Below are 24,444 nucleotides of genomic sequence, written 5' to 3' on the forward strand. Positions count from 1 at the left end.
GAAGGAAAATCGGGTAGGAAGGACTGAGTGAACACTGTAGGAACCATACTTCCCCTTACCACACCCTTATCAAGATAATAAATTAAAAGCAATTCAAAACCCTTGAAGGGGGGAAATATAGAAAATAATACCACAACAAAAACTCAGAGAGATGTGATCAGGATTCCTACCAATCTCCATTTAACTTGCTTGTCTGCAAATGCCAGATGGAGCATGAATAATGATGGGAAATTAATGCAATCTCATCAGGCAGCGATGTCAAGCACATGTGGTGTTCCACATATAGTATCTTTACTCAAACGACTCAGTAAATCAACAGCCTCTGGCACCTGGGGTGCAGCCAGGGACCTAGCAGATGCACGCCCAACCCTACATCAATCAGCAAAGATAATCAAAATAATTTGCTTTCAGGGGCAGAAACAGTGATGCATTTTCACTGTCTTAATCCAAAAGCTATGCCAACTATCTTGCTCTCTGTGACAGTGTTGCCTATGGTTGCATGCTGCTTAGTCCCTCAGTTGTGTCTGACTCTGTGACCCCATGGATTGTAGTCTGCCAGGCTCCTCTGTCCATGGGATTCTCCAGGCAAGAATACTGGAGTATCCTCCAGGGGATCTTCCTGACCCAAGGATCAAACCCAGGCCTCCTGCATTGCAGGCAGATTCTTTACCAGGGGAGCCCATGATATTGGGGTGCCTTAATCAGCAGAATGTCATGCTCATCCACGCATTTACTCAATACTCCTCGTAAGTTGTTTCGGGGTGTGTTATTAGTTTCCTGCCTGGCTTCTGACTGATATCAATATTATTCTTTTTCCAGTGTTCTAAATAAGTGAGTGACAACTCAGGAAGATGATGATGAAAATTGAGGAGAACATATTTAAATGAGTGGGTCATATGATTACATTCCACTTACCAAAAGAGTCTGAGAGAACCACATCCTTTTCAAGCAAGGACACTGGAGAAGGCTTGTTGAATGCTAGCCGGTGGAAGCTGACCGAGGCGTCACAGACAGACCCGGGGAACCCTATGCTCCACTCGGCTTCTTGAGTGCAGTGAGAAGGGTCCAGCAGAGGGCTGTGTGGAATGACAGTGTGTCCTTTGTGACCTAGGAAATGGACACAAACAGCATGTTTCATGTCAGAAAACTAAAAAGCCAAACTGTCTACAGCATATGCTTACTATGATCCAGGGTGCCACCAATATAATCTAAAAGTCTTGGTTCATTTTTTCTTTTTTGTCATGGAGTAAGGGGCCCTCCTAAAAAGGCTTTACAGTGCACTCTTCACTCAGGGAGCTTATCACGAACATAGCAGAAATATGGGATCTGAAGAACCCATGAGAGACAAAGTAGGGGATGGGATGGGGAATAAGTAACTTGGTCAAGGACACAAGGAAGGATGTAAATCCAGGCTGTCTGACCATAAAACCTAGGCTCTCAACCAAGAGTCTGTCAACAAATATTAAGAATCTACACTGAGGGACATGCCTCGTGGTCTGGTGCCTAGGACTCCATGCTCCCAAAGCAGGGGGCCCAGGTTTGACCCCTGGTCAGGGAACTAGGTCACCAAATGCCACAACTAAGAGTTCACATGCCTCAACTAAAGATCCTGCATGTGACAACTAAGACCTGGCCCAGCCTAACACATAAACATTAAAAAAAAAAAGAGAATCTAAGCTGAATTAAGGAATTAAGGTCAATAAAGCTCTGTATATTGGAATTACCCAAATGTTCTCCTTCTTAAAGCCACAATTAGAATAGGAAACAAATCAACAACTATGGGTGAGTATTCAATCTGTTTGACTATTGAGATGAACCTTCTTTCAAAGGCTTTCAGAAACATCTGTTACTGTCTGCAGGTTTACTGGCCAGTTGTTCCTCTTTTAAAGGTATTATGCAGAATCACACACACACACACATCCTCCCTATCTTATTTAGCCAAATCGTTATCCTTGTTTAGTCGCTAAGTCGTGTCCGACTCTTGCCACCCCACGGACTGTAGCCCTCCAGGCTCCTCTGTCCATGGAATTTCCCAGGCAAGAATAATGGAATGGGTTGCCATTTCCTTCTTCAGGGGAATCTTCCCAACCCAGGGATCGAACTTTTGTCTCCTGCATTGGTAGGCAGACTCTTTACCACTGAGCCACCAGGGAAGCCAAGAAGTTATCATTAAAATTTTATAAGAATGCTAAATTCTAGAAATCATATTTACAGAAAGCATATTTACATATTTACTTCAGAGGGTAGAAAAATTTAACCTACAATGTTGAATTTTGTACTAAAGTTCACATTTTCTTTTAACCAATTTCAAATTCAGAATTTAGATTGGAAAGAAAAGACTAACAGTAGGCCTGTGACTTACTACTTCCCTCTGAGGTACTTGAACAGGATGTATCCAGTCTGTCCACACTGCTTACGTGAATAAACCTGGAATTAATACATTTATGGGCCTGCCTGGCTGGAGAATTTGGGTAGTCATGTAATTAACCGAATAAAAGATAGTGACATTCTCAGACTGACGTGGCTTTCTTTTGTGGTCCCTAATTCCATACCGCTGCTGCTGCTAAGTTGCTTCAGTCCTGTTTACAATTTGCTATTAACTCAGAACCAAAGTGAAAATGTAGGAAAAAAAGGACACACATGGAGGCTGAATGTGATAGCTTGGGACTTCTCTAGAAAAGGATCTGTCATCTATGACTAGTGCTGACTTACATCTTTAAGTCATTAGGAAAGTTTGGTACCAGGTAAGATTCATCTGAATATGCTATGACAATTCAAGTCTGTGTTAAGCGAAAACTGTAGTTCCAAAATATTTTATCAGAAATGAAAACATTACCTGTAAGTGAACCATCAACATCAATCAGTACCACTTCATGTTCCCATCGAAAGCCAGCCTTGTTCGGCGTGTGAGAATACTGGATGCCAGCGAATTTTGCACTCCACCCTCCACACCTGTGGTTACAAACGCCCGTGATGGATGTCACTCCCAAAGCTGCACAGCTGGGACGGTCAAAGTTCATGAAGTGTACGGAAGACACAGTCAGTCCTTCATTAAACGGGAGAACCAGGCCTTTTGTCGTGCAAAATGCAGACCCCATCCCCAGTTCATCAAGATGACCAACTATTTTGCCATTTTTAATCATTGCTCCATTGGTTTCACCCCATCCTCCAACATAAGGAGCCAGGATCCTCTTTGTTTCAATTCCAGCCTCATAATTATTTACCATCACAAAGTTATGGAACTGAAGGGCACCTCCGTTGACCCATTCGGCTCCTTTTTGACAATTCCAAGTTGTGAGTGAATGAAACACTGCAGGCACTGGCACCGAAGAAGTACACGATCCTGTCTGCATGGGGAAATATTCTTCAAAGATCCACAATCCAAACCAACCTTGAGAATGAACAGTGTTGTTAAAGAATTCTCCAAGAGGGACTCTTTTTTGGCAAATGTTTCGGTCATAGGATGGCCCATCAGGGTGGTTGTTCATTCGGTACCAAAAGCCAAAGTGAGTGCCACCAGCAGCCACATTGTGTCGTATGGTGTTGTTTGGATTGGTTACCCAAAATGCGGCTGGAGTCACATCGTCATTCAGAAGACTAGTACTCTGATGTACAAATACTGCCAAGTTGTATTGCAGGATATTGCCGTGTTCAATGCCGTCTTCTATAAAAAATGCTCCTCCCCTGATATCATATATAATATTCCTCTCGACCAGAAGGTGATGTGTGTTATGGATAGTAATAGCCCTGTTATAGGTCTGGTGAATTGCACAGCCTTTTACATAAGATTTAAACTGTAAATCTCCAAGCAGGTGCCAATGTATTGGATATCGTCCCAACCGGAATGCCTGACCAGCATGGAATATCTGTCAAGCCCAGAAATGACAGCTATTCAGTGATACACATAGAGTTTGCCTGGCTTATACTTTCTTGCTTCAAAATAATATCCACATTCACATTAATTATTATTAATGCATTGATCTCTCCCATATTATTCCTGTTTATCATTTAAAAATGTTCTTTGACCCCCATCCCACCTTGTTTTATTCAATATATGAATATAACAGCCCATGTGTGCTCATGCTTTTTATCAAATGAATGAATGAACAAAAGTCATCTTCAACTCTTCCACTTTTCACCTTACTCTGTTATGAAACTGGTGTTGAGCAAAACACAACCTCTTAAAATACTTCTTTTTCTCCTCCTTTTAATCCTTACTTAATTGTAAGAAATATTTCTTGAATATTTATCAAGTGCCAGATATTTTGCTAAACGTCATATGCATGGTCACACTCTACTATAATCCTAGGAAGTAGCCACTCAGCAGAAGCTTCATTTTATAGATGAAGAAAGTGAAATGCAGAAATGCTGAGTATCTATTTCATAGTCACAAAGCTCCACTTAAACCCACTGGTCTGATTAGAGAGTTGGCGCTCTTACTAACCACTCTGCTATACTTTCAAAGGCCTACAATCCACCTGATGTGAAGGGCCAACTCATTAGAAAAAACCCGGATGCTGGGAAAGATGGGAGGCAAAAGGAGAAGTGGGCAGCAGAGGATGAAATAATTATACAGCATCACCAACTCAATGGACATGAATCTGAGCAAACTCCGGGAGATAGTGAAGGACAGGAGAGCCTGGCGTGCTGCAGTCCATAGAGTCGCAAAGAGTCGGATACGACTTAGTGATTGAACAACCAAAACGATCTAATAATCTAAGGCAGAAGATGCCTCTGTGTGTGTGTATGTGTTTGTATCTGTATAATATAATCTTATGAGGTTTGGAAATAAAATGTTAGGTCATCCATTTATTTTCATTCTTCATATAAAAATAAAAATTAACTATTACTAATATTTACCATACAGATCAACCCTGGTAACCTCACTTAGTCCATATCCAGAAATTACAGATGTGTAACATAACCTAGGAGGAGGAGAGTTTTACCAAATGTAGCCATTGACTCTGCCACCCTCACTACAGTTGGGTGTTCCCAATTTAACAGATTTATGGATTTTACTATCCTTCTTTCCTTTGCACCCTCCTTCCTTTTATTGAATACTCGATAAAAACTGTGCTAAACCCAGATTATACAGACCAAGATACAGAAGAGCTCTTGATATCTTGGGCATAACTTGCATATTTATTCTTTTATCTATGTATTTGTTCAATTTATAGCCAATTAAGAATCTCCTATGTGCCAAGCACTGCTCCAGCTACAGGGGAATCAGTAGAAAACTAGAAGGACTGCTTATGTTCTAGAAGAAGAGATTAAAAAATAAAACAAAAATATATCTGGAGTTATGAGTTAATAAAGAAAAATAGGAGTTTGGCAGCTCTTTCAAATAAAGGTGGTGAAGCACGGCCTCTCTGAAGAGATAGATTTGAGAAGAGATTTGACTGAAAGGAGTGTGAACACAGAAGTACCTGGCAGAAAATCATTCTAAGGAAGATGAAGAGCTTGTGCAAAGAACTGAGCTAGGAACGTGCCTGACGTGGTCACATGACACAGGGAGGCCTATGTGACCAGCATGGCGGGCGCCAAGGATGGGTCACACAAGACAGCAAGGGGCCAGAGTGGGGTCAGATGATGTGGCTCCTTTGGGAAGAGCTAAGACATTTTGTTTTAAGTGTACTGTGAAGCTCCTGAAGAGTTTCGAGCACAGTGTGGCAAGATCTGATTCACACTTTAAAGCTTGAACTTCGTCCACCAGTCTCTTCTCTATGTCTGTGTCTCCATTGCTCCCCTGCAAACAAGTTCATCAGTACCATCTTTTTAGATTCTATATGCATGCGCTAATATATGTTATCTGTCTTTCTCTTTTTGACTTACTTCACTCTGGATAATAGGCTCTAGGGGGATTGGAGGGGGGTTCCGGAGGGAGGGGACATATGTATACCTGTGGCTGATTCATGGGGATGTATGGCAGAAACCAACGCAAGACTGTAAAGCAATTATTCTCCAATAAAATAAATTAAAAAATGAAAAAGCTGAACTTTGGCTGTGGTATGGAGATTATGTTTCAGAAAAGGTGGAAACAGGAAGATCAGTTAGGAGAAAAGCATAGTAGTCCAGGTGAGAGGCGACAGTGGTTTGGGTTTGGAACCAGGTGGAGTGCTGGAAAAATAGTGGATTCAGGATACACTATTTTGGGATAGAACTTGTTAATGAATTTGACATGGGGTGGGTATAAGAAAAGCAGAGAAACAAAATTTCGGCATGATGACATACATGAATAACAGTTGTATTGACACTGTCTGTTTATCTGTCTCCTCTACCAAACATTATTATAATCAGCATCTGGCAAAAAGCAGGTGCTCAATACATACTCATTGTATAGACAACTTTGGGCAAACCGCTAATAATAGTGCCTCTTACCTCTACATATTCTATCCTTCCAGTTACCATGTTAGCACCAGCTAGAGGAGCATGAAGCATAATGCAGCCTCCAAACTGGTCGCTTCCTATTTCTTCTCCAAACTTTCCTTGGAGACATGTCTGTGTAGCAAATTCACCTTTAAAAATAAAATTGAAGATACAATAAAGGAAAACTATGTCAAAATCTTCTCATTATATAAAGACTGCTTTTCATATCTAGTTATATCTTTTTATTCACATATAATTTTAATCTTATCCTAGAACATAATTGCTTGCATTCACGTTATCTTCTCTTCTGCACAATAAGGAAGGTAAGTGCCTTGTCTTATTCACCACTGCATTCCCTAAAGTACTTAACTTTGCTGTGCTGTGCTTAGTTGCTCAGTCATGTCTGACTCTCTGCAACACCATGGACTATAGCCTGACAGGCTCTTCAGTCCATAAGGGACTCTCCAGGCAAAAATACTGGAGTGGGTTGCCATGCCCTCTCCAGGGGATCATCCCAAACCAGGGATTGAACCCAGGTCTCCCGCACTGCAGGCAGATTCTTTACTGTCAGAGAAGCACAAAAGTACTTACTTTAATATCTTTCAAAGATACTAGATAAATACTTGAATGGCTGAATGAATGCTGATAAGGGTATTTTGCTTTATTATCTCTGAATTTATTTTCCGCAACATTTGGGATTAACATAGTTGATACAATCTTACACTGGTACAAGATTAGAACCTGCATTATCTCACTTAATTCTTACAACGATAGTAGGTTGGCAGAACAGGAAGTATTTTTATATAAATCAGGATGAAACTAGGTTTACAATGGACATAGTGAGATGATGAAGATGAACTGGAATCAGAATGCGGGTCACTTGACATTGAATCCATTGAGCTTTGTCTTATGCTTTCCACTGAAGAAAAGGCTGTACCTAAGGTATACCAGTTATTACTCAACTACTTATCAGATTGTAATGGCAGTGGGCTTCACTGGAAGCTCAGTGGTAAAGAATCTGCCTGCCAATGCAGGAGATGCAGGTTTGATCCCCTGGGGAAGGAAATGGCAACTCACTCCAGTATTCTTGCCTGGAGAATCCCACAGATAGGGGACCCTAGCTGGCTGCAGTCTACAGGGTCTCAAAGAGTCGGACATGACTTAGCAACTAACCAACAACAATAGTAGTAGTGATCACATAAAATATTTAAAGAGACTTAAATGTACCATGCTTCCTAACTATACACATTTATATAGTTATACATAGTTTTATGTAAACATATATACACACATATGTGTGTGTGTGTATACACACATATACATGTGTGCATGCTAAGTCACTTTAGTCGTGTCCAACTCTTTGCAGCGCTATGGACTGTAGCCTGCCGGGCTCCTCTATCCATGGGATTCTCCAGGCAAGAATACTGGAGTAGGTTGCCATGTCCTCCTCCAGGGGATCTCCCCGACCTAGGGATGGAACTTGCGTTTTCTGCAGCTGCTGCACTGCAGGTGGGTTCTTTACTGCTGAGCTACCAGAAGTCCATATACATACATATATATTATATACATGAGAACTATGGTAGGTTAAAGATAGCCATAGAACCAGTCCCAACTATTGACACCTGAGTAGAAGAGACATATGTCCCTTCAGGACCAAAGTAACTAATTGCTGGTGCTTAACTTCCCGGCCTTCTGATCCCCTGTCTCAGAGACCATGGAAACCCACGTGGAGATGAAGCTTCCATCAGCACAGACACTGGAAAATTACAGTGTCCCCCTGTATGAGTCAGAGCCCCACTGTTGACTCATACTGGTTACATGTAGCATAAATAAGAAATAAACCTTTACCATTTTAACTCACTAAAATTTGGGGCTTATTTATTGCCAGTGCATAACCAAGTCTATTAGTTCTGAACAGGAGCTGATTTTGCCCACAGGGAATATTTCTGAAATGTCTGGAAACATTTAAGTTGACACACTAAGGCTACTAAAGTTACCTGTGTCGAATCCATCAGGACATGCTGGGATTTTGTTATTCCACTCCACGTTGTCAGATCCTCTTATTAAAATATTTCTTGTAAGAATTCCAATTTCTGCCCTTGCTTCAAAAAGAGTTCCATCAGGGAGGGTGACAGTGATCCCCAAGTGTGTGTAATTCAGTGGATCAGTGAGCGTTATGTTCCTGCCATCAGCAGATACAGATGCAATGGTCCTTTCTTCATTTTCTCGTTGGCTGTGTCTGTAAAAATTTTAACCACAAGCTCTCAGAATTAATATAAATTAACACAGTATTGCTTTGGTGTATTTGTTTTATTCTATTTTGAAAACTTCATCTGTAAAATAGGAAAAAAAATGTTTATGTCATATAATATGCTGAAGAGGAATTTGAAGATGGTATTTTACTCCCTCTAAAGTATTCAAAAGAGCAACTCCTATACAACTTTGAGGATCACACACAGTGGCTCTCAACCAAGGGTGATTTTATTCCCTTGGGGACATTTGGCAATGCCTGGACATGTTTTTGGTTGTCATAACACAGCAAGGCATGGGCTGTTGTATTGGTGTAGGTGGTGTTGGTATTAGTATTGGTGGTACTGGTGGTGGTGGTGTTATTGTTGTTCTTGGTGGTGTTATTGTTGGTGGTGTTGGTATTGATGGTGGTGGTGTTGGTGTTGGTGGTGGTGGTGTTGGTGGAGGTGGTATTGGTGGAGGTGGTATTTGGTGGTGGTGGTGTTGGTGGAGGTGGTGTTGGTGGTAGTGGTGGTATTGGTATTGGTGGTGGTGGTATTGGTGGAAGTCGTGTTGGTGATATTGGTATTGGTGGTGGTGGTATTGGTGGAGGTGGTGTTGGTGGTATTGGTATTGGTGGTGGTGGTATTGGTGGTATTGGTGGTGGTGGTATTGGTATTGGTGGTGGTGGTGTGGTGGTATTGGTCTTGGTGGTGGTGGTATTGCTAGAGGTGGTATTGGTGGTATTGGTGGTGGTGGTATTGGTATTGGTGGTGGTGGTGGTGGTGGTATTGGTATTGGTGGTGGTGGTGGTGGTATTGGTATTGGTGGTGGTGGTGGTGATATTGGTCTTGGTGGTGGTGGTGGTGGTATTGGTATTGGTGGTGGTGGTGGTGGTATTGGTCTTGGTGGTGGTGGTATTGGTACTGGTGGTGGTGGTGGTAGTGGTATTGGTGTTGGTGGTATTGGTGGTAGTGGTGTTGGTGGTATTAGTATTGATGGTGGTGGTATGGGTGGAGGTGGTGAGTGGTGGTAGTGGTGTTGGTATTGGTATTTGGTGGTGTTGGTGGTGATGGTATTGGTGGAGGTGGTATTGGTGGTATTGGTATTGGTGGTATTGGTATTGGTGTTGGTGGTGTTGGTGGTATTGGTATTGGTGGTGGTGGTGGGAGTGGTGGTGGTGTTGGTGGTGGTGGTGGTGGTGGTGGTGGTATTAGTATTGATGGTGGTGGTGTGGGTAGAGGTAGTGGTAGTGGTGTTGGTGGTGGCATTGGTATTGGTATTGGTGTTGATGGTGGTGGTGGTGGTAGTGATATTGGTATTGATGGTGGTGGTGTTGGTGGAGGTGGTGGTGGTAGTGGTGGTGTTGTTGTCGGTATTGGTATTGGTGTTGTTGTTGGTATTGGTATTGGTGGTGGTGGTGTTGGTGGTGGTGGTATTGGTATTGATGGTGGTGGTATTGGTATTGGTGGTGGTGGTTTTGGTGGAGGTGGTGTTGGTGGTAGTGGTGGTATTGGTATTGGTGGTGGTGGTGTTGGTGGAGGTGGTGTTGGTGGTAGTGGTGGTATTGGTATTGGTGGTGGTGGTATTGGTGGAGGTGGTGTTGGTTGTAGTGGTGGTATTGGTATTGGTGGTGGTGGTGTTGGTGGAGGTGGTGTTGGTGGTAGTGGTGGTATTGGTATTGGTGGTGGTGGTGTTGGTGGTGGTGGTATTGGTGGAGGTGGTATTGGTGGTATTGGTGTTGGTGGTATTGGTGTTGGTGGTATTGGTGTTGGGGTATTCGTATTGGTGGTGTTGGTGTTGGTGGTATTGGTATTGGTGGTGTTGGTGTTGGTGGTAGTGGTGTTGGTGTTGGTGTTGGTGTTAGTGTTGGTGGTATTGGTATTGAGTGGTGGTGTTGTTGTTGGTATTGGTATTGATGGTGGTGGTGGTGGAGGTGGTGTTGGTGGTAGTGGTGTCGGTGTTGGTGGTGGTGGTGTTGGTGGTGGTACTGGCATTGGTGGTGGTGGTGGTAGTGTTGGTTGCAATGGTGTTTGTGGAGGTGGTGGTGTTGGTGGTGGTGTTGCTACTAGTAGGTAGTGGCTGAGGATGTTCCCAAACCTCCTGCGATACACAACAAACAATTAACCTGTCCAAAATGTCAATAGTGCTGAGGTTGGAAAAACCCTTACAGAGGGAGTCTACTGGAGGTTTCAGAGCAGGGGAAAGAAAGGACTGAGGTGAGTTCAGGATGTTTAATTTCTACCCATTCCTTCAACACACCCCAAGTTCCAACAAAAGGACTGGCCAAATCAATAATATTCATGTATGAATCCTTCCAACAAATGTTTATTGAGCGTCTAGGAGGAAATGGCAATCCACTCCAATATTCTTGCCTGCAAATTCCATGGATAGAGGAAATTCTATGAACAGAGGTAGGCTACAGTTCATAGGGTTGCAGAGTCAGACATTACACAGCCACTGAACAAGAACAAGCCTGTTTTCTAGACATAGAGTTAAGTACTGGGAGATGGGTACCAAGCAAAAGTGCCCCTAACTTCAGAGAGACAAGTGTTTCTATGGCTGATTTTATGTTTTATCTACTAAAGCATGTGACTGGTGCAACTGACAGAGGTGCCTTTAAGGGAGTTATCGATGTATCTTCCTGACACTGCTTTTTGATTCCTCTCTTCCTTGGCAAATCTTTCTCCTCCTTTAACTACCAGGTCAAATAACAATGTTGCATCTGAAATAGATTGGAAGGCACCTGTCTCAACTTTCCCAGCCCTTCTAGATTCCCAGTAAGTGCTGCCTGATGCCCCGTTAGCACTCACAGTTACCACACGCAGACCTATCACCCATTTACTTCTCTGTCCCTCCCATACCTGTCTGCTCCTCTAGGTAAGGCAACCACTGAATCATTCTGTATGCTGAGTACCTGTCACAACTCAATCGTAGATTTGACTGACTGAACAAATCAATGCAGAATAAATTCCTGAGGGAAGAAGGTAGAGGAATGGAACCCAAATAAGAAGATGATGGAATATTCCAGCATGAGGGACTGGGAGTCTAAATTCAATGGAAAGTAAGGAAAGCTGGAGGAAGAGGCATTTCAAGGGCAGAACCCAAAGAACTTGGTGATGTGCAGGAAGTGAAGAGAGCTGATAGTCAGAAGGTCACTAGGAACATTTTTGTGAAGATGAAAATTAGACTGTAGGGCTTAAAGGGAAAAAATGGAGAGTGAGAATGAAATGGAAGAAACGGGCATGGTGATTCAATAACTGAGAGAGAGAAAGGGAGGCGGTGGAGAAAGAGACAGAAAAGCTAGAAGAAACAGGAGACCAAAGCTGGTTTTTTTTCCAAGAGGGTAAGTGGATGGAAAGACATAATTCCCAAAGACCCAAGGAAGGAATTAGAGGGGAGGGGGAGGGGGAAGGGGAAGTGGAGATTAAGGATGTTTGAGACAGGGTGTATCAATAATATTACAAGATCCCTCAGGTGATCTGAACTAACCTCTCCCAGTTCTCTTGGATTCAGATGATACAGAGATGATATTTTTAGAAAAGTTCTCAAAAGGATTTTTCTATGTTAGGTGCACCTAAATGCACCTTTCCTTCCTTTGTAATAATATCCAACATATATTGCACTAACTTTGAGCCAAGTTCCACTCTGTTTTACACATACAAACTCATTTAATCCTTACAATAATTCTGAGATACATACTAACAGCATTCCAATTTTAGTGAAGCACAGAGACGCAAAATAATATGGCATTAGGCCTCGTAAGTAGTATTGCTGGGGGTTGGACCTAGGTCGACTGACTTTAAAAGTAGTATTCTTAACCACCTGCTTTGCAAACTCTCAAATAGGATTTACAAATGAAACAGTGAACAACTAATTAGATTTGGTGGGAAATTCCTAAATTCTTGTTTATTAAAACTTGGTTTTGTTGTCAGTCACTCAGTGGTGTCCAACTCTTTGTGACCCCTAAATTCTAAACTTACTTTTCTTTCACCCAGAAAAGCTATGAGGACTTCCTATTCTATAAGTAAGCCCTGTCATTTTGCTGCTTTTTAATTTTGCCGTTATATCATCCCAAGGGCAGAGATAAAAAAAGAGGGTGCTTATAAAGCTAAGTATATATTTAACTCTTCCTAACATGTGCAAGTCTATTTTTAACTCAGAAAGGGACAAATTCAAAATGCCATCTTGAATTTTAATTCTAAATTGAGTCACGACCTTAATACAACTTAGCTTTTCTTGTCATAAATTACTGTTTGTTCCCTGATCCACAAACTATATCCAATTTTGCTGTTACATAATTTGAATAATAAAGCAAAAATAAAGCTCCTCTTGCTTTATCTCCCCACCAGTATTCTTGGCGTAGCTATATTAGTTTTTTTCCTCATATTTCTCATTTGCTAAAATATATAATTAAACAGTAATTAAGGGTCATAGGCAGTTTCATGATAAAATGTCAGACATCAAAGGTCATGTTAATCATTAGTTACACTATAATTTCATCCCTATCATTCAATCATTACTAACAATTTTGCTCCATGGGAACCACTGCCAAGACTGTAAGATTAAAAAGACTTAACTAGCTGCTTTCAACTGTGCTCCGTTGGTGACCCCAAACAAAGAAGCTCATTTACATTTTTGCATGCATTGATGTACTCAGCTGAAGCTCTCACTCAGAGGTTTTCTTTTTTTTTTTTAAATTGGAGTATAATTGCTTTCAATGTTGTGTTAATTTCTGCTGTACAATGTGAATCAGCCTCTCCCACCCCAACCCCCATCCTCCCCACTCCAGGTCATCACGGAGCACTGAGGTGAGCCCCCTGTGCTCTACAGCAGCTTCCCACTAGCCATCTGTTCCACACGTGGTCTGTATATGTGTCAATGCTACTCTCCCAGTTCGTTACACCCTCCCTTTCCCCACTCTGTCCACATGCCCCTTCCCCACGTCTCCGTCTCTATTCCTGCCCTGCAAAAAGAAATCATCTAGATTTCTAGATTCCACATTCACACATTAATATATGGTATTTGTTTTTCTCTTTCTGACTTACTGCTGTCTGCATGACATCACTCAGAGGTTTTCAAATAACTTTTAATAGCAGAATGCGCTTGTCAAATGAAATCTTACGTGGGAACTGCACCATGAGAAACGACTACAATCTTTTATTAGTATATACTTATACTTTTTCTTATGGTAAATTCAGTCAATAAAAACTCACGCTGGAGATCAACTCAATGTTAATATCTGGCAAATAAATATTTGGCTGTCGAGGCTTCTTTACTTGAGGTTTCAAATTTAAATTAAATGGCTGTGGACCTCCTGAATCATACCTTTTTTACACAGTTACAAATTTCTACTCTAAATCAAAATGATCAGATCCATCATACCTGTGTCCTGTGCTTGCAATTACAATCTTATCTCCTGGTTTCCATGTTACTGCTTCTTGTAAAATCAAAGTCCGTTCCCCTGCCTTTGCAGTATGAGCCAAACGAGTCCAGATCACAGGAACAGGCAGACCTGGAGCCAACATACAAACCAACTGAGAGTTTCCTCAGGTATGTCTTCTGGAATACTAAGAGTTTTATGCATTTTAATCTCCTGGATTGTATAACTTTGAGAAGATTCATTTTAACTTAGCATCTTATACCTTTCTCAAAAAAAAAAAAAAAAAACAAAGCACATTTAGAGTGCTTGCTTTATAAAAGTAATAGTCACATTTGTAATAACACGCATGGGCCTCCACATTTTGTAAAAGTCCTTCTGCAATGATATACTTCATTTATGACAATCTCCTTTATGTAAACTCAGTATAAATGGCATCATTTTGCCATTGATGTCCAACTCTCTGCGACCCCATGGACTGTAGCCCACCAGGCTCCTCTGTCCATGGGATTTCCCAGGCAAGAACACTGGAGCGGGTAGCCATTTTCTTCCCCAGAATAGTATGATACGCTTGATAAAATGGCCAGAGGCATACATTGATAACATGGGCAGAGGCCTATTACCTTTGTCTTTGTTGATAGGAATTGCTTAAATTGATAATCTGGAGACAAATGAAATGTGTAAATTTCTGAAAATTTCATTAGTGTATATATTTAGCCCAATGCAGGACATATATGGTCATAATCAGGTATCATGTTTATATATTATAAACTTATAAAAGAAGTAGATTATTACAATAGAGAGGGCTTCCCAGGTGGCACTAGTGGTAAAGAACCCACCTGCCAATGCAGGAGACATAAGCCATGTGGACTTGATTCCTGGGTTGGGAAGATCCCTTGGAAGAAGGCATGGCAACCCACTCCAGTATTCTTGCCTGGAGAATCCCATGGACAGAGGAGCCCAGGGGGCTACATACAGTCCATAGGGTCACACAGAGTCAGACACGACTGAAGTGACTTAGCACGCACGCACATTACAATAGAGAAGACTTCATATAAAAAGGTTCACACCATACTTCCTTTAAACAATGCTACCCTGACACCACAAACAGGATTATGATAATTTTTATTTGCTGATAATTTTCCAGAATGTAGTTACAGAAAAGTGCAACTATAAATTTATAGTTGTATGTTAGAAAGAGCCCATTTTAAAATACAAATGGAAGACGTGACAATTTTTGTTTCCAGACTTAATGCTTTTCTATTCAGATCAGATGAATAAAGAAAACAATCAATATGGACTGTCTCAAGTGCTAAATTAGGCAAACAATGTAACCGAAGGGGTTTCCAGGAGTGACCTTGGTTGTGTGTCTTGGTGGTCTGTAGGGGCTGACCTGGCCTGTGCGAAGGAGGGAAGAGATAAAAGGGGATAAAGAGAGAATACATAAAGACAGGAGAAGCTTGGTAAGGCTGCATTTAGAGAGTTATCAGGAGGATTATCTCTGGCTTCTTGGCTGGTCTCTCCTGGACCAGTTCCCTGAGCCATACCGTGCAGATCCAGGATTCCTTCCCTCACAGCCAGTGTTTTGGCGCCATATACTGGGAGTTCAGGAGACCTCAGGTGCCCGTGCAAGGTAATGACCGCCCTGTGTTGAAATGGAGCTGCTTCTGTCCCAATCTGCAAGGGATTTCACGAGCATCACTCAAAAAGCTGAAACTCATTAGCCACGATTGTAATCACCCAAAAGCAAATTCCTTCCTACTCTCCCCTCTTTTGAGAATGGATTACTCCATTCTCAGTATGGAGAGACAGTTAAACCTTACATTTTCTAGTCAGTCAAATACACTGTGTCAGACCTTTGGAAAGTATACTGATTGACTTTGGCCACATACGGCTCAGAGGTAATATTTTTTTTGCACTATTTAAATTTCTGCCCTCTGAAAGTATGCTTTGTCTTCGCATTAAAAGCACAAAAATATTCTGGGAAACTTTTACAATCCAGAAAAAAAGACTTCATGCTAAGAACTGAGATCTACAAAAAGACATATTGGTGAGAGTATAGCATAATTAACTGTCCATTTCACACATGATATTTTAAAAAGAAATGGAGAGAGGTTACCAATAAGTTATCTCATATACCTGCAGAATGCCTCCATCTGTGATTAGAATATTTTCTGCCTGGAGTTCAATGTCAGCTTCATGAAATATTAGAGTTCCGCCTAAAAACCATACAATTTTGAAATATATTACAAGGAAAATTCATATTAAAAGCTATTTATTAAGTTATACATTAAAAATTTGATTTCTTATTCCTATCTGCTATCACTATGCATGTAACTTCACTTCAGTTCTTTGGCAATATGAGGTAAAATCAAACCGCAAGCCAGATTATTTTCCCTTGATCATTTGTTATTTTAAATGCTACTAAATAGTGCAGCTACAGTTTCTAGTTCTATAAACACAGGACCTCAAATTTAAATTAAGAACAAAATATTGAAAGAAAAGAAAAATACTTTTTATAGAAAGTACTGTAATGTCAACATTAGCACCGAACTTTTATCCACAAATTTGCACCAGCAATAGCAATAGCCTATGATTAGCATAATTAAAGAATGTGCTGGGATACATTTCTTAAGAGACTGATGTAGATTTGTGGACAGTAAAACGTCACTTGTTCAAATGTTCAATAGTTATTAACTTCAAAGAAGTGAAACACTGCTATTAGACCAGGATTTGAAACAAAAACAAAATGCAAAGGTCTTTGATTAGCTAAGCCCATTATGGCAAAGCTTTATATATTAAAGCTCCAAGTATTTCATTCTTGCCAATTATTCTTTCTTTTATACACAGTTGTAACAGTTCTGGTTATTTAATTTTCTGTATTAAAAATAGAGTATTAAGAAGCAGAGACAACTTTGGGTAACAGTTGAAAGCAGGTTCACAGGCAAAGGTTAAACCACAATCTGACATCCAAGAGGAGCAAGAGGGGGTCATTTAGTATACAATTTAACGAATCTCCATAGTTTTTACAATCCCCAGGACCCACTATACTAGTTTTTCTAAATAGGAAATACTATTTTGTTTAATTCACTCCATGTGGATTCATTTACACATATACACACACAAACACTCACAGTTATTGAAACAAAAGTTTAAGAAATATTTAACTTTAAAAAACATGCTTACCCATATGAATGTGGTACACTCTGATATTTTCTATTATATTTTATTAAAAACATTCTGGTGGCAACACGATAAATAATTTCATAACAACAAATGGATAATAACACTCAATTTAATAAATTCAACACTACACTCAGAATTTGAAACATGATATAACTGTGGATGTTCATAATCATGAATCTTGATTAAATTAACCTCACAGAACCATTTCATAGGCAGTCTTAGAAACAGATTTTCAGAAATTTACCTTGAATAAGCAACATTTTTAGGATGGGGGTATTTTGATCCAGCAAAATTATCTGTCCTTTTGTAATAACAACTAGGGAGCCTTCTTCTGGGGGAGATTTTCCTCCCCATGAGGAGTTGGAGGACCAAGTATCCACATACAGGAAGTCAGCATTAGCCTGTAATAGAACACAAGAGACTTAAAAAATTTAATTCAAAGATTTCATTATTTCTCAAAATGAAAGATATCTAAGACAATTTCATTAATAATAAAGCATAACCTACTTTAAATACATTAGAGCTGCCAGTTGATTCACAATAATAAAAAACAAAAAATCTATTACCAATTACCTGCAACCCAGACTAATCAGAAGTCTGAAATTATAAACATTTTAGTAATAAGTAAAAAAAAACAAACCCTACTTTAAATTTATTATAATCACATCTCAGTTATTTTTTGGAGAAATTAACAAAGTAAAAGGTCCATTACTAGTGACTTCACTTCCCATAAGGCTAGTTTTTCTACAGCTGAGGCTACTCTATGCCACAGCACTGTTACCCGTTTGGCCAGGCTGGTGCTCCTGATGCTGACATGGACTGGAGCCCACCCTGAAGGAGAGTGGGCATTTGTCATGCAGATGATACATGTCTTGTTGGAATACTCAACATCACATGTGGCTTCAGCTACGGTAACGAGAACATCCTCTACATTTTCACTGAAAAGTATAAAGAAGGAAAACAAAACACTGATGTTTTTCTCAAGTTTCTAGGTCACACTGACAAACCCTATTATTTGTATTATTGTAAAAATAATGATCTTACCCCATGAGCTATCAAAGTGCAGACTGACACTTTTTTCAGTAGTAAAACTTTAAAATATTTGTTGAGAAAAAAGTAAACAAAGAGATTAAGAGGTTGGGAAATAAAACTATATAAACTAGCAAGTTCTGCAGCACTGGAGAAAAACTGCTTGGGTTCAAATTATTGAGAGATTCTACATTCTTCTCCAAAATGGCACTTTAATAAGCGACTTTCTGTGATCATTTTGTCTAGCTGACATTTTTGCCATATTCACAGACTTTGGGACTTAACCACTGTGTAAAAATGCAAGTCCAATGTAGTTATAAGTATGTGAGGAATTAGCTTTGCCTGCTATGATTTAAATGATCTGGGGTTTTGAAGTCAGCCTTAACTACTTGAAGGATGATGGCAGTGCAGTACATAAGTTTGAGCCAAAATAATGAACATGTTTAGGAAGAAGGAATCTAAATAGTTACAATGAAATGGATCTGGTGCTTGAAGAGATGTTTCATTTAACCAATGAAGCAGATGATGGTGGAAATGAGATTTGGGGGAAAGCATAACAGGAAAGTGATTTATACTTGTGATGTGACTAGGATACGGGGAAAATCAATATCTTCTTTTAGTTTTCTAACCATAAAACGGGATTTTAAAATATCTATGAAGGTAAGCCAGGAAGATTCTGTGGAGTAGAAAGGTTTCTGACACAGAGTATGAAGTCAGTAAATAGTCGTGTGGCTTTTCAGCAGATGGGTACACATTGTAAGTGCTCAGTTGCTCAGCTGTGTTCGATTCTTTGGGACCCCATGGACTGTAGCCCGCCAGGCTCGAGTTTCCATTTCCTCCTCATTCCGACCCAGGGGATCAAACCCATGTCTCCTGCAGCTTCTGCACTGGCAGGCGGATTCTTTACCGCTGTGCCACCTGGAAACCCAGGTACACATTGTTTTTTGTTGTTTAGTCACAAAATCGTGTCTGACTATTCTGTAACTCCAAGGACTGTGGCCTCCAGGCTCCTCTGTCCATGGCATTTCAGGCAAGAATACTGCAGTGGGTTGCCATTTCCTTCTCTGGATACACATTATTTGACTATATTTAAACACTGTCCTGGCACATGAGAAAGCAGGTGTAATGGCTTGAGTCTGGAAAGACACACTCATGTACGTGTAATGTGAAGACAGTACCTGAAGCCTGATCCCGAGACTGTAAGTCTGGTGCCCCCTGCTGTACTGCCTCTCTTGGGAGCTATTTTGGTGATGAATGGCGTCATTGACATGTTGTATGTAAAAGTAGCCGTGGACTGAGAGGAATCCTTCCCGTTGACCACACTCACTTCACAGGCTTGCTCGGGTCCCCTCCCTGTGATAGGAGGACATCAAACTGAGTTCAGTTCTGCCATCAGGCCCTCACTCATGTCCAAAACCCCCAAATATTTTCAATAACACCTTCCTTCCCAAAAGTCACTTTCACTGGCTATATGTGAGTTAATAAGGATGTCTAGCAACAGTCAAAAACCTCACAAAATAAATGCACATTATCACCAGAGGAAAAACCCTTAGGTCCTTCCTCAGAGGCTCTTACTATAGATAATTCTACAAACCTGCCTGTTCAGTTTTCCAGTCCTAGAGGATTCAACACTGCAAATTAGAGAGGAAGGAACAAAGAGCCACTCACAGCAGGTGCGCTGACAATGGCAAGGAGTGGCAGTTAAAAGCAAGGTAAGAGACAGAAAAACTACAGAAATGCAATCCAAAATTGTTGAAAAAAGAAGCAGAGCGCGTGTTAAGGCAAACAAATCTTGACAGATCTTGATAGCATTGCTGCATTAAAAAAAAAAATCAGATTACCAACTCTGATGTTAAAATGATAAACAAGCCCTGTCACAAAATGTTACATTTTCTTAAATATTCTTTAAGAAATCAGAAGAAGCAAAAATGTTTAGAAAAGCTTCATCAAATTTTGTTAATGCTTTAAAAGATCTTTATATATAAACCATATCCTTTATTCATCTGTATGATTCTCTTTGGTTCTTCTTAAATTTTGCTAGATAATTAAAGTTTGTTGTGTACTTAAGAGATCCGATATTTAAACTTCACAATAACCCATAGAATTAGGGTTAATATTATCTCCTTTCAATAGTTGGACACATTGAAGCAGAAAGGAGTTGAGTCACTTAGCTGAGATGACAGTGGTAGAACAAATTCAGTTCAGTTCAGTTCAGTCGCTCAGTTGTGTCCGGCTCTTTGCGACCCCGTGGATCGCAGCACTCCAGGCCTCCCTGTCCATCACCATCTCCCGGAGTTCACTCAGACTCACATCCATCGAGTCAGTGATGCCATCCATCTATCTCATCTTGTTGTCCCCTTCTCCTCCTGCCCCTAATCCCTCCCAGCATCAGAGTCTTTTCCAATGAGTCAACTCTTCACATGAGGTGGCCAAAGTACTGGAGTTTCAGCTTCAGCATCATTCCCTCCAAAGAAATCCCAGGGCCAACAATGAGAAATATCAATAACCTCAGATATGCAGATGACACCACCCTTATGGCAGAAAGTGAACAGGAACTAAAAAGCCTCTTGATGAAAGTGAAAGAGGAGTGAAAAAGTTGGCTTAAAGCTCAGCATTCAGAAAATGAAGATCATGGCATCTGGTCCTATCACTTCATGGCAGATAGATGGGGAAACAGTGGAAACAGTGTCAGACTTTACTTTTTTGGGCTCCAAAATCACTGCAGATGGTGACTGCAGCCATGAAATTAAAAGACGCTTACTCCTTGGAAGGAAAGTTATGACCAAACTAGATAGCATACTCAAAAGCAGAGACATTACTTTGCCGACTAAGGTCCGTCTAGTCAAGGCTATGGTTTTTCCTGTGGTCATGTATGGATGTGAGACTTGAACTGTGAAGAAAGCTGAGCACCGAAGAATGGATGCTTTTGAACTGTGGTGTTGGAGAAGACTCTTGAGAGTCCCTTGGACTGCAAGGAGATCCAACCAGTCCATTCTGAAGGAGATCGGCCCTGGGATTTCTTTGGAGGGAATGATGCTGAAGCTGAAACTCCAGTATTTCGGCCACCTCATGCGAAGAGTTGACTCATTGGAAAAGACTCTGATGCTGGGAGGGATTGGGGGCAGGAGGAGAAGGGGATGACAGAGGGTGAGATGGTTGGATGGCATCACTGACTCGATGGATGTGAGTCTGAGTGAACTCTGGGAGTTGATGATGGACAGGAAGGCCTGGCGTGCTGCGATTCATAGGGTTGCAAGAGTCAGACACGACTGAGCGACTGAACTGAACTAAACTGTACCACGTAAGGGCTTCCCTTGTGGCTCAGAGGTTAAAGAGTCTACCTCTGATTAGGGAGACCCGGGTTTAATCCCTGGGTCAGGAAGATCCCCTGGAGAAGACACTATCCTAACTTTAAGGAAAAGCTAATACTCCAATAGGTACTAAAAACTTGTTTTCCATTTGGTATGCTCCTTATGTAATAAACCAAAAAACTGCGATTTGTTATAAACAATTCAGTTTAACTCACATATCATGAATCTTGTAAATACACAAGGGTAGAAAACAAAATTCTGAAGAAACTGCTGAAAATCAGGAAATTCATAAAGTTGATTCAGTTGCCCTAATGAACACTAAACCTTGAAAAAGAAGAAACTCTGACTGATCTCCATAAAATCAAACAGCTCTCAAAGACTGCCATTCTTTTTCTGACTGTGCACACTAAGTTGCTTCAGTCATGTCTGACTCTGTGTGACCCTATGGACCATAGCCCACCAGGCTCCTCTGTCCATGGGATTCTCCAGGCAAGAAAACTGGAGTGCGCTGCCATGCTCTCCTCCAGGGGATTACTTACCATTACTTGGTGGAATGTCACATAATAATGTTGTGCGATTAGATTTCAGTTTGTCGACTGCACATTTTGAGCCACACACTAACACAACTGAATTTTGTGGATTAAACCCAGTGCCTGTCACAGTCATGGTTTGACCACCACCGAAGCTCCCTAGTGAAGACATATAAGAAGGAAAGACAAAGTTAATGAAAAGAAAACCTCATCTGTACATATATTTAACACCTGAAATGGAAGCTACTTTCATTAAATGAAAAGATTCTTAGAACTAGAAATTTTTATACTATTGCAATAGAATCTCTTTTGATTGTAGTGTTTTAAACCCCTCACTGAGTAAATGTCGCATTTAGTCATTTATTTAAACTACTTCTAGGAATTTCAATTTTATTTAATAGAAATGTCACAAAGAATTTGAGTAGTCAAAACACAAATGTAAAATTACTATTTTAGTTAAAAGTACATTGGTTATAATTTCTTAAGGTTTTTAACCACTAATAATTTTCAAACAGAAAAAGATATTTATTTATGTAGACATAATTATATGTCAGTGATATTTAAACATGTTTTTTTAAAACATTTCCACATATAATCTGGACATTTTCAATAGTATTAAAATTTAAATATATTCTATAGCATGAAGAGAAATATAGGCATTAAACAAATATTTTGAAACGATGGATACCTTTGCATGCTTCTTTACTTGACACATAAACAAAAATAATTTAATGTGCTACAGGAACTATACATTTTAGCAGGGTTGGAAGAATATGTTTCTTTCTAAGTAAGTGTTTACTGAAACAATGTAAAATATTTCCAGACTCTGGCACATTCATGCTTACCTTGGCTTGGATGAATACTGTCAATAGTAAGTGGGTACTTAAATACAACTGTAGACATGGCAAAGCCTTTTGTTTTATGATGCATCGTGACAGGAAAAGTGCCACCAGCATGATCGCCAACAATGCACTGCAATACAGTATCATTGACCTTGGTCACATTACACTGTGTGCTACTTATCATCACCGAAATTTCCAAGATGTCAGTACCAAAATTAGATCCAGTGACCTGAATTTCAGTTTCAGGAGGACCTTAAAAAGAAAGACAGTCCATTATCTATCCTATACATATACATACCTAAACTCTAATACTTAGATATGCATTTAAAGACATCCCTATTCACCTACATAAACAAAATTATATCTAGTATTTTAAAACTAATAAACAATACACGTCATATACATTTTGGCTATAATTTCATCGCAGTCTTTGGTATCTTAAGATATTTATATCAATGTTTATTATTTTCCAGTGCATCTGTCCATTCTACAGATGGAAGTTATAAGTTACTCCTAATTCAGATGAATGGAAAAGAGAGAATAAAATAGACAAGATCTAGAGTTAGGAAGGAAGGACGAACGCCTGAAAGATGAAATGAATGCCTGAGCAGTGGGTGGTGCGTTAGAGTATATTTCAGGGATGAAACTTATTTTGTAAAACTTTTGGTTCTTTCTTGATATTTGCAACCCTTCTGAGGAATGAACTATTTTTTCTTCACTCAGATATTTTCAATATGCATGACTTGATAAACAAATCATGATATACAAATAATTAGGTGTAAGAACACAGAAATCAGGAATTAAAGACATAGATGAATGTTGATGCTAATGCCTTGAAAAAATGAAACTGTAATAAAGTATTTCAATCTTTCTGTTCCCTTCCTTCCTTCCTTCGACAAAAAGCATTGAGGGCATTACACACATGGAATTTTTCACAGGTCATCCAAACACATACTTATATACCTAAACAATAAGTGAGTAGATATTAATCAACATAACTTGTTACAAATGCAGAATCACCAAGTAGTAGTTGGTTTTTAATTCAACCAGTGATAGTAAAAATAACCATATAATTGACCATAGTAAGCATCACTGAAATGTAAGTTGTCATTTTAAAGACCATAGATATTAATGAGATCTTTCATGTTAAGAATAGTTTTAGGATATAAGATTTTACAATGTTTTAAGGTCTTAAAGTTTTAATCTTGTCTGGTATTTGCACTTTTCAAGTGGAAGCACTGTTCTAAGAACGATCTATACCTTGTGTCTCTTCAGTAAACACAATAGCTCAGTTCTCACTTGTTTACAAGTCTCTTCTATCTTCAGATATGCTGCTTTCAAAGATACATTCAAAGTGAGATGAGACAGAAATGGTTCATGGAAATAAGGAGCATATGTCAATATCTAGTTCTTCATCTGCAATGATTACAAATATATAGGGGAGATGGACAGGGCGGCCTGGAGTGCTGTGATTCATGGGGTCACAAAGAGTTGGACACAACTGAGCGACTGAACTGAACTGAGCGGAACTGATGCCATTGTTATTGCTAATATTTGCTTTTTATACACAA

At 40.0% G+C, this 24,444-nt stretch overlaps 1 protein-coding gene across 1 annotated transcript in view; it reads right to left on the bottom strand.

Moving 5' to 3' along the window:
• PKHD1L1 (PKHD1 like 1) overlaps window positions 1–24,444 on the bottom strand; it is a 179,329-nt gene that overhangs the window by 67,389 nt on the left and 87,496 nt on the right. The window contains exons 39-50 of the mRNA XM_069601129.1: window positions 22,877–23,125; window positions 22,041–22,190; window positions 19,369–19,543; window positions 17,943–18,099; window positions 17,406–17,562; window positions 16,115–16,194; window positions 15,523–15,652; window positions 13,981–14,110; window positions 8,364–8,605; window positions 6,379–6,515; window positions 2,837–3,866; window positions 916–1,107 (exon numbers count right to left, since the gene is read on the bottom strand). Coding sequence (XP_069457230.1) covers window positions 916–1,107; window positions 2,837–3,866; window positions 6,379–6,515; window positions 8,364–8,605; window positions 13,981–14,110; window positions 15,523–15,652; window positions 16,115–16,194; window positions 17,406–17,562; window positions 17,943–18,099; window positions 19,369–19,543; window positions 22,041–22,190; window positions 22,877–23,125 — 2,829 coding nt within the window. The remainder of the gene's footprint in view (window positions 1–915; window positions 1,108–2,836; window positions 3,867–6,378; window positions 6,516–8,363; window positions 8,606–13,980; window positions 14,111–15,522; window positions 15,653–16,114; window positions 16,195–17,405; window positions 17,563–17,942; window positions 18,100–19,368; window positions 19,544–22,040; window positions 22,191–22,876; window positions 23,126–24,444) is intronic.

This window comes from Ovis canadensis, chromosome 9 (genome assembly GCF_042477335.2).
Source record: "Ovis canadensis isolate MfBH-ARS-UI-01 breed Bighorn chromosome 9, ARS-UI_OviCan_v2, whole genome shotgun sequence".
In the NCBI taxonomy this organism is placed as follows: domain Eukaryota; kingdom Metazoa; phylum Chordata; class Mammalia; order Artiodactyla; family Bovidae; genus Ovis; species Ovis canadensis.